This window comes from Myotis davidii, unplaced genomic scaffold (assembly GCF_000327345.1).
Source record: "Myotis davidii unplaced genomic scaffold, ASM32734v1 scaffold420, whole genome shotgun sequence".
NCBI classification, from domain to species: Eukaryota; Metazoa; Chordata; class Mammalia; order Chiroptera; family Vespertilionidae; genus Myotis; species Myotis davidii.
The window spans coordinates 1,026,594-1,038,004 of NW_006294421.1; the positions used below are offsets into that span (position 1 = coordinate 1,026,594).

The 11,411-nt window shown below is 37.9% G+C and overlaps 1 protein-coding gene across 4 annotated transcripts in view; it reads left to right on the forward strand.

The window, feature by feature from the left end:
- Nucleotides 1–6: 6 nt before the first annotated feature.
- The window catches only part of WDFY3 (WD repeat and FYVE domain containing 3), a 182,869-nt gene continuing 171,464 nt past the window's right edge, over nucleotides 7–11,411 (forward strand). For all 4 annotated transcript variants that reach the window (XM_006768666.2, XM_006768667.2, XM_006768668.2 and 1 more), the window contains exon 1: nucleotides 7–172. In XM_006768666.2, coding sequence (XP_006768729.1) covers nucleotides 14–172 — 159 coding nt within the window. In that variant the 5' untranslated portion in view covers nucleotides 7–13. The remainder of the gene's footprint in view (nucleotides 173–11,411) is intronic.

Consider the following 11,411-nt stretch of genomic DNA (forward strand, 5'->3'; position numbering starts at 1 on the left):
GGTGAAGAGGATCATGGGGCGCCCAAGGCAGGAGGAGTGCAGCCCGCAGGACAACGCCTTGGGACTGATGCACCTCCGCCGGCTCTTCACTGAGTTGTGCCATCCTCCTCGGCACATGACTCAGAAGGAACAAGAGGAGAAGCTGTACATGATGCTGCCAGTGTTTAACAGGGTGAGTCCAGGCTGCCAAGCACATGCCTTCCAGGACTGGGTGGCACCACCAGAATCTTAAGGTCATAATAAGTCTCAGGTAGGAAAGTGATAGAATGAGGTAAGTCTTTAAGAAGCTTGATGTTTTCCTTTCTTCCCGTCAGTATGCTATAAAGTAGTATGACTTGATGTGAGACCTGGTGAAATGAACTCTACTTAGTTCTTACATATAAAAGGAAAACTGAGCATTTTGTAAAAGGTTCCTCTAATGGTTGAGTTTGGGAGGAGGGATAGATTGTAAGTTACCATTTGTTACTATTTTTGAAGTGACGGTTTTATTGCACCAAATGGTGCAATTGCCCAAGTGCTCTCTGTTCTTTCTTGTTTGGCCGGTTTTCTATCAGATTGAAAGAAGATAGTTACAGGCCCTAGAGAGTCTAAATAGTGTTTTATTGTATTTTATCAAGTTGATACATGTAGCAATCTTGATGGGGATTTTTAAAATAATTTTTAAGTTTTTACCAAAGGTGTACAAGTACATAGGTTAAAAAGTCAAGTAGTTCCGCAGGCTAATAGGTGCCCCACTGCTCTCCACTGCTAATTGCTGCTGCCACTTTTAGCTCTCTCAGCTTTTAAACAACATACTTTTACTGCTTGTTTCTTGATTGTTCAGTCTTAATTAACTTCCTAATGAGGATTATGAAAATTAGCTTTTTTAAATTCCCCATTCCTCCAAACTATAACAAGCACACATACACTCACTGCTACATGCTGCCCTCGTCCTTGTCCTTTTCATGTAGTATACATTTGTTTAAACAGTATTTGTGTTCATACTGACTGAATGTGGTGTGAATAGTGTTCACAGATGGACCTTATAGTATACCACCATTACCCCCACTCTTGTAGAACTTATTTTCCCCAGACTTCATACTATAACTGTCTCCATTTTTGTCTTTCTCTGCATGTCTCTGTTTCCCTCCCTCCTCATCTCTCTCTCTTCCCCCCTTCCCTTTCTTTTTATCTCCCCCCCCCCAGGTCTTCTTTCCCCTCTGTCTCCCTATATTTCCCTCCCTTGCCCTAAACTAACTCTTTTAGATTAACCTTATTTTATATTTTTAATTTCCTTGAATACTTTCTTCTATTCTTTTAAAATGGTGCAGTATCTTCTCTCATTCCCCTGAAAATATTAAAATTTTTTCAAAATTTCTTTAACTTCTTACATTGTTATTTTTCTTCAAATTACTTTTTTCTTTGTATTGTCTTTCATATTAGTGTAGGCTTCAGCTGTGGTGTGATAGTTGTCTATACATTGGTACCTATTTATGTTAAACTGGAGGCCCGGTGCATGAATTTGTGCATGGGTAGGGTCCGGCCGCCCACCCTGATGGGGGCCGATTGGGCAGGGCTGGCGAGGGGAGGGGACGCAGGAAGTTGACCATCTGGCCCTGCTCCTGATTGGGTTTGGGGGACCAACAGGGGTGGGCCAGCTGGGGGTAGGGGCCTTGGGATGTTGGCTGGCTGTCCCTACCCCAAAGGGGCGCAATTGGGGCCCCAATTGGGCCAGTTGGCTACCACAATGTACGTCATAGCGACTGGTCATTCCATCATTCCAGTCACTTGGCTTTTATACACACACACACACACACATACATGTACATATACATATACATGTACATATACATATATACACACACATACACACACATATACACATACATACATATACATATATATACACACATATTGTATAAATAAACATTGTGCCATACATTGTACTATGCACTGGAGTTTCTGAGATAAAACAGTCTAATCTTGTGAAGCTCAAGTATAATGAGGAAGATGAGCATAACATTCTGTGGGAGAAGAGATCAGCACAGAAACAGAGAACACAGCAACAAAGAAAGGTGGCGTTAGAAATGCAGAAGGGTAATGTGGCACCCTGGAAAGAGAGTTATCTGAAAGTCTGATGGGGTCAAGGAAGGGAAGTCTCCCTCAAGAATGTGATTCTTGAGTTTTAAAAGATAAGCATTAGTCAGATTAGTATTAACAGGAATAACTTAACCAAGAATGTAATTCAAGTAAGAAGTTAAAGGATGAGTCAAGGTAAAAGGCAACAGATATTTTAATATGCACCAGTGTCTATAAGCAGTCCAAAGAGTTGATTTTTTAAAAAATGTATTATGGTTATTTTTCCTTCCCTTCGTCCACCTCTACCCAGCCCCCACCCCACCCCAGGCCTTCCCCACGCTATTGTCTGTGTCCATGGGTTATGAATATATGCATATATGTTCTTGGGTTAATCTCTTCCCTACCCTCCCTCCCCCTCATCTCTGAGATCTGTCAGTAGGTTCCGTGCCTCCATGCCTCTGGACCTATTTTGTTTGTCAGTTTATTTTGTTGATTAGATTCTCTACATAAGTGAGATCATGTGATATTTGTCTTTCTCTGACTGGCTTATTTTGCTTAGCATAATAATTTCCAGGTCCATGCATACTGTCACAAAGGGTAGGAGAGCCTTCTTTTTTTATAGCCGCATAGTATTTCATTGTGTAAATGTACCATAACTTTTTTATCCACTCATCTAGTGATGGGCACTTCGGCTTTTTCAAGCTGATTTTATGTCAAGGAAGGGCAAAAAGTAAGACTGTCAAGATTGATAGGAGGCATATCATGAGCTAATACTTTTAGTAAGAACTAATACTTTTCTTGAAGGCATGCAGAGCCATCAAAGTATTGTAAGCAATAGAATAAGAGAGTAGAAGGGCCAAGGCAAGGCTTTCTCCAAGGTTTCTAATTTGAGAAACTGGATGGATTTTTCCCCAATAGCTGAGAAAGAAAGGTTTAGGGCAGTGATGGCGAACCTATGACACACGAACTCATTTTTTGGTTGATTTTTCTTTGTTAAATGGCTTTTAAATATATAAAATAAATATCAAAAATATGTCTTTGTTTTACTATGGTTGCAAATATCAAAAAATTTGTATATGTGACACGGCTCCAGAGTTAAGTTAGGGTTTTTCAAAATGCTGACACGGCGAGCTCAAAAGGTTCGCCATCACTGGTTTAGGGGATAGGTTCATTTTGGAGCATGGAGTCTAAATGAATTGTGAGCTTCCCAGGTAGAGATATTCAGTAGACAATTAGAAGGGATTTGGCTGGACACATATTTTTGGGAATCATTGGCAAACCATGGTAAGGTACAGGAGAGATTACTCATGGTTCATACTGCCAGCACAAATAGCAGTAAAGGATGAACCATGGATAATATGAATGTTTGCTGAAAAAAGGGGAGCCCAAAAAGGATATAGAAGAGGTGCTGGTCAGTGGCAGTACAAAATGAATCAGGAGAGGGTAGTGATAGCCCTTGAGATAAAAGTTGCCAGGAGGAGAGCAGACAATGCTATCATGTATAATAGCGAGACTCAGTAATATGAGGCCTTGAGATTTGCCAGTTGGGAAGTTACTGGAATGGTGAAACCAGAAAGCAGTGAGTGAGTGAATGGGGGATGAGAAGACAGTAAGTATATACTTGGCTTGTAGAAATTTGAAAGAAAAGAGAAGAGATTGGTGGAAGTGAATTTGAGAGTAAAAAGGTGTTTGCTTGTATGTTGCTAGTGTTTTGCCTTGTTTTTAAAGGTAGGAAAGATGCAGACATGCTTATAAAGAGAAGGGAAGGGAAAATGTATAAATTTTCAAGAGAACTAAGAAATGATTGAGGTAGGAGAGCATGGAGTCAGCTAGGTGGTTAGCTTGCAGCTGGAGAAAGAGCTCATCCTGTGGGAAAGCATGTGTATTCATTCTGTTGGGTGTGAGTAAGTGAGAAGTTAAATAAGATTTTTCTTAATGACCTCAGTTTCCTGTAGTTATCAACAGAATGTGTGGTCTGTTAAGAGTCTTTTTTTTTTAAGATATAGTTTATTAATTTTTTTCAAAGAGGAAGGGAGAGGGACAGAGAGTTAGAAACATCGATGAGAGCATTGATCAGCTGCCTCCTGCACACCCCCTACTGAGGATGTGCCCACAACCAAGGTACATGCCCTTGACCAAAATCGAACCCGGACCCTTCAGCCCCCAGGCGGACGCTCTATCCACTGAGCCAAACTGGTTAGGGCTGTTAAGAGTCTTAAGGAAGTAGGTTGACTAAGGGACTTAAGGAAATTGTGATGGTTTGGAGTATTAATGAAAGGGAATGAGAGATAGTGGGAGAGGAACATGAAAGAGTATTGAGGGCCCAGTGAATGTTGGAGATAATAAGTTTGTACTGGATCTTATCCATGCTGGTGTGTGATTTTTCTCTTTCCAGGCATTCAGTAGCCCATAGAAGTTAGAGAAGGCAGATAGATACACTATTTATTGGGGTTGAGGTTTTGCTGGCTGGTAAGTAGAAGAAAGGAACATAGTAAGAAAGAGACTAGTTCACATGCCACCTATGGGGTTAGGTAGGATAGGATAGGACTAGAGGATGGAAACACTAATATATTTATTAGAGGATGTTCATTTTTTAATCTATGAAATAAGAGGTAAGAATGATGGATGGAGAAGATGGTGAGAAGGAACGTGAGGAGAGGTGAGGAAACATTTAAAATAGCTCTTTTGAAATTGGAAGAGAGAACTGATTGTGGACAAACCATTTTTTTCAAGTCCTGTTGAGGTAACCAGTCATTAATTTTGGTTGGAACCAGTTCTTGGAAGTTTGTTTAGTTTAGTTTAGTATATGTACTGTTGGCTGCTGAGTAGTTTAACGTAATTCCCTTCTCTCAGACTTATGAACATTTACAGAGGTGATAAGTTGAGAATAGTTAGGCCAATTGTAGTTTTATCTATTAGCATAAATTAATAGGTAATGTTCTACATATGTATCTGATGTGTTTCATTAGTTAGGTTTCTACCGTCAAGTCAAGTGAGTATTAAGAGAGAATAATTGTACCGGTATTTCTTCTTTTAAAGAGTAGATTTTAGATGCTTTAGTGATTATCCTCTGTTAGACTGTTTGACTTAGTTCTCTTGCATTCTAAATTGTCATAAGTCTCATTAATTTTAAATTCTTTCAAATCAAAAGTTTTTAATTGGCTGATTAAAAATATATATATGCCTCGCCTTACATCTTTAATGTGATTTAAATACCATAAAGGCTCACTTTTCTCTTAACTAATGAAAAGATAGGAAGTTATTTTAATTGTGACCAATTAAAAAAAATATATAGACTATTCATTGGATATTCATCATTAAACTAAAAGTGCCCTTAAATAAGCCATCACATCCACTACATTTTGCAGTATATGGCCATTTTTATTTAATGTTTGACCATTTAGACATGAACATTCTCTATTAGTAAGAGGTAACTTTGATAAATGAATAGCTCATTATGGCTATAGAGCTCATAGCCATGATTGCTAAATAGGAATGGTACTATTCACTTTTGAGACTTTGCTTGATTTATGCTAATTTTAAAATAAACTATCTTTCTGTTAGACACGGGCATCTATCTCCGGAATTATTTTTAAAGTGTTCTCAGCAGTGTTATTTCAGTGTGTGGTTTTTGCCTTCATGAGACGCAGGTTGAGAAATGACATGTGTTGAGTCCTTTTTCTGGGCCAGTTTCACGCTGGGTTCTTCATCTGCCTCCTACGATCTTCATCACAGTCCTGCGAGGAGACGCTGTCCTCCCTCTCACTGATTTGCTCCCACTGAAAGGTTATCGTGCAGTCTGAGAATAGCTGAATAATATTTATCCAGCATTCTTAAAAATAATTAACTTGTAATCCCACAAACAAAAGCTTACAGAAAAAAATACTTGGTTTAAATTTATTTTTTAAAAATATAGTATTTTGATCGTCTAAAAATTAACTGCATTATTAAATACCTTGGTAGGTGTTATACATTATATTGTGTATTTTAAAATATAACCTTTGCTAATTAGTTGTTCTTTTAGAGACTCCCCTAGTTTTTGAATTTACTTCTCCTTTATATTAGAGAAGTATCTAAGTTGAAAAGTGTCTTTTTTTTAATCGCTCACAGGTGACCTTTACTTTTTTGTTACCGTTGTTAATCCTCACCCAAGGATATTTTTGCCATGGATTTTCAGAGAGTGGAAGGGTGGAGTAGAGATACACAGAGAGAAATATTAATGTGAGAGAGACACATCGATTGGTTTCCTCCTGCAAGCGCCCTGACCAGGGCTGGGGATGGAGCCTGCAACCGAGTTACATGCCCTTGACTGGAATCAAACCCAGGACCTTCAGTCTAACACTCTATTCACTGAGCAAACTCATTAGTCAACAGAGCCAAATATCAACAGTACAACGATTGAAATTTCTTTTGAGAGCCAAATTTTTTAAACTTAAACTATATAGGTAGGTACATTGTTATTAACTTAATTAGGGTACTCCTAAGCTGGCCTTTGCTAAAAATGTCCTCAATTTAATTGAGATATGTTCGATGTGGTTGACCCCTTCCAACTGTCACATCCACACTCGTCTTGTATACTTGTTTCGTCTATTTCCTTTCATTTATCTTTTCTATGTCCAAACCATCTCAACACACCTTTCTCAAATCCTCGACACTACATCTTTCATTCCACAATGTTCCCTTAAAATTAACTTAATAAACTTTTCTTAAAGTTTTAGGTCAACTTCGCACTCTATGTGCGTGCCCGTGCATGGTATTTTATGGAAGAGCCACACTCAAGGGGCCAAAGAGCCGCATGTGGCTTGCGAGCGGCGGTTTGCTGACCACTGGGCTAGGGCATGACCTTTATTTTTTAAATTGTTGGATTTAGAGCAGTGGTTCTCAACCTTCCTAATGCCGCGACTCTTTAATACAGCTCCTCATGTTGTGGTGCACCCCAACCATAAAATTATTTTTGTTGCTACTTTATAACTGTAATTTTGCTACTGTTATGAGTTGTAATGTAAATATCTGATATGCAGGATGTTTTTTCATTGTTACAAATTGACATAATTAAAGCATAGTGATTAATCACAAAAACAATATGTAATTATATATGTGTTTTCAGGTGGTCTTAGATGACCCCTGTGAAAGGGTCGTTCAACCCCCAAAGGGTTCGTGACCTACAGGTTGAGAATCGCTGTTTTAGAGGAAGGATACTCAAGGTTAGAACCAAATGAGAGCTAGATCAGGAGTCAAAAAGGGAACTATTTACATGTATACAGCTTTTCTACTTATTACATAATACCAATACAGTTGACATTGGAGACTAGATCTGTCCAACAAAGGGTTAAATTTACCCTTGAAATAGTTATTTTTACCTACCCAGTTGCTAGAAGAACTGGACAGTGGCAGGCCTCACTCAGAGCAGAGGAGAGTGCGTGTTCTCATGAGGCAGGCATATCCCAGAAGGAGAGGAAGGAGAAGGAGGCACTGAGGGAAGCATTCTCAGTTTTTTTCCCTAAGTTGGTGTCCTTCTGAGAAACAAGAAGAGTGTAACATAAATGTTTCCCTAAGTATATTAATTAGTAGGAAATCTTAGCTCATTTATAAGATAAAATAACACAATTACATCTTCATTGTAAATTTTAAAAATCTGTTTTATATTGCAGTTATTTATTAGTCGTACTGTGTAACTTAATTTTAGATATGACATATTGTATTTAGGGAGGAAAAAAGACACCATTTTAGAAAACTGTCAGAATTCCAACTCCTTTTACTAGTTATATTTAATAAATTTTTACATAATAGCTTCATTCTGCAGCAAATACATATTGAGGTTCTACTTTATGCATGCCATTAGATAACACCATTAAATTTGTTCTCCCCGAGTATTCCAGAAATATTTGGTTGAGGTATCAGGAAATTTTCTGAAATTTATGTAGATGGATATTAAAAATGATCCTTATAAAAATAAGTCAAGCCATGCTATTCTTCCCTTAAGGTGAACATTGTAAAGTGAAATGATAGGATCCACGTGAAGTTTAATTTAGACACTATGGTACTGAGTGATTAAAGAACATGGCTTAGAATCAGACAGACTAGTTTTAAATCTGGCTCCACCACCAGCTGTCTTAACTTGTTTAACTTCTCCAACCCTTACTTTTTCTTATCTGTGAAATGGGGATCCTATATAAGATTTAATGATATTTAAATGACATTACAGGTCAAGTATTTGAATACTGCTAGGCACATGGTAAATGATCATTATACGGTAATAATAATAATATTATCACCTCACCTGAGGATATATTTTCCTTTGCTTTTCTTTTTTTAGAGAGAGTGGAAGGAAGGGAGAGAGAAAGAGAAAGAGAAAGATGAAAGAGAAAGATGAAAGAGACACATTGATTGGTTGCCACATTCTAATGCTCCTCAACTAGTGCGGGGATTGAACCTGAAACCCTTCAGGTGCATGGGCCCTCAGGACACTCTCACCACTTGGTAATTATTTTTATTGCATTTGCTAGAAGGCATTTTTGTTCCTTAGTGCTGTTTTTATTTTCATCTGAGTTGTGAACATAACATATCTCTTTGGAATCATCCTTTCTGAGTTGAATACATGACCTACCAATCTCTTGCTCAACTCTCTCCCTTGACAGATGAAGGAACCACAAAAATTTGACCAGTAGTCACTGAGGCCAGGCAGAATTCAAGCCTCCTGACTACCAGCTCCATGCTCCACCCTTTGTGGCACATGTTTAAGTACATGATTGAAGCACTGTATATATATTTTTAAATGCCACTATTTGTGCAAGGGTACATACATACCTAATATTTTTAGGTTTAATTATTGAAATCACAAAAATTCTCTTTCCTTTGCTACCTTATATATTTAGTATTATCTAAAACTAGGGGCCCAGTGCAAGAAATTCGTGCACTCGGGGGTGGGGGTGTCCCTCGGCCCAACCTGCCCCCTCTCATATACCGGGAGTCCTCAGGGGATGTACTACTGATGGCTTAGGCCCACTCCCTGCTCCCCTTGGAGCTGGCTTCGCTCCCTCCGTTCGCCGGACAGATTTATGTTTTAGTCCCTGTACCTGTCCAGCCTTATCTTGTACCATTTCCTCTCTCATTCAAAACATTCTAACCTCACCAGCCTTTTGATGCCTCACCCAGCCTAATGTCATGTCCACCCTGAGGTCTCAGCACAACTCTTCTCACTGCCCAGAGCTCTTTCTTCATGGCCCTTTGAATTGTGACACTTTCTCTGCATTCGGTGTCATCCTTCACATCAGTGCCACTCAGAGAGGCCTTTTCTGATAACTTCTCCCCACTCTAGGCAGTCCCTTTCAGTTACCTGTCTACTTCCATAATAATGCACCACTGTCTAATATAATTTTCATTTTTAAATTAACTTGTTTAATGTTTGTCTCCTGTACTAAAATATGAACTCCATGACCACAGGAATCATATATGTTTTATTTACCTTGGTATTCACAACTCTTTATTTACCATGGTATTCATGACTCCAAATATTGCCTGACATATTTAGGAGATCTGTAAATATTTATGACTGAATAACTGACAGAATGAATCAGTCAGTAGTGTTAGATCACTAGACTAAAAGTTGTTTATGTCATTTCAGATTAGCAAATAAGACTTAGTTTTTGAACAGCATATTATTCAACCAGCATGAAGACTGTTTGAATAAACCATATCTTTATATCTTCTAAGACATGATCTATTTATTTTATGAAGTTGTCTTAATAATGCTTAGGAACAAAATAGATACTAATTCTTAGGAGCAAAATATACATAAATATATTCTTGGTAATGGAAATGTTTACCTACTTTATATATAAATGTTTGACAAAAGGCCAAATAATTGCCTGAGCAAAATGTACAATTGTTTTATAAATACCTTTATTAAACAGTTACATACTCATCTCTGAATTGAAATAAAAATGGCTATTCAAGCATGTGTCATTGTTTAGTTTCTCAATTTCTAATGTATCTGCCATTTGTGTGTTAAAGAATGTGGGTCTTATTTAACAACACACAGGTTAACTGTAAACATACAACAGTTATCAAAATCTTATAAGAAAAATAATTTACTGAGATTTTGATAAAGACTGATTATTTGTTCTTTGAGATAATTTACAATTACTCCTGTGTCAAGTTAGTGAACAGACTTATAAACGACAAAAGTACACCCTGTAGAATTGAATTACTGTGTTCTTGGTGTGTGGTTGGTGTCATTTTTTAATTTTTATTTTTGTACTTTCAGTTCAATTTGAGAGAGGTTATTAGAAACGAAGTATCTATTGTAAAAATGTAAGAAACACTTCTATTACAAGGATATTACATTATAAGTTATGTCCTTTTATTAGGTTCCTTGGAAGAAAAATTTTATAGTATGAAGAATAGAGGTACTTCCTTAACACTAGAAAGACTGAAATTTAGTATATACCTATATTGCCCAAAAGCAGTCAAAATGACTGCATTGTGAAAGAATAACTAATGTGTAAAGAAATTTGTTTAAAATTAATTTTTAATATTTTTTATGTTATTTACAGTTATATAACAAGTTATTCGACATTTCTTTCATGAATTTAGAGCACAAAAGAAATAAAATAAACAACTTATTAGAACAAGTATCACTGCGTAAAGATTCGAATAACAAGTACTAGTTTAGCTTATTGAGCAACTGAAACTTATCAAGTATTGACAATTTATCATGTACTTGTATGTTATCATGTGACGGTAATCGGAAAAAAAAATGAAAACTGTTATTTCAATACAGAGCCGAACTGGTCATATAAGAAATTTACTCAATCTACACTAATAAAAGAGAAACATGGTAATTGGCGTACGACCGCTACCCTTCCCATTGGCTAATCCCCCTGTCACTCACAGAGTAGGGCCAAGATATGCAAATTAACTGACAGTCAGGCAGCTGATGCGAACAGGGAGGCTTGCTTGCTTCAGTGACGGAGAACTCCAAAGTTCCCCGCCTGACTTGCCGGTCTCTCAGCTGCAACTCTAAGCAACTATGTTGCGAATAAAGAAGCTAAAAAAACCCCTGGAAAACTGCTTTACTCAGCCGAGCTTCAGCCAGCCAGACCGCAACATTGTATCAAATACAGACGTAAACAAAGGCCAGAAACCTGTTTTCAGCAGCCGAGGCCTCAGAGCTAAAGCTGGCCCGGAATAAAATAAAATAAAAAGAAAAAACGAGCGGTTGGAGCTTCAGTCCCAGCTTGAAAACAGCCAGCCCCCACCCATGCACCAGGCCTCTACCCTATATAGTAAAAGGGTATATGCCTCCCAGCACCGGGATCAGCGGAGCCGAGAGGCCTCCTGGCACCGGCATC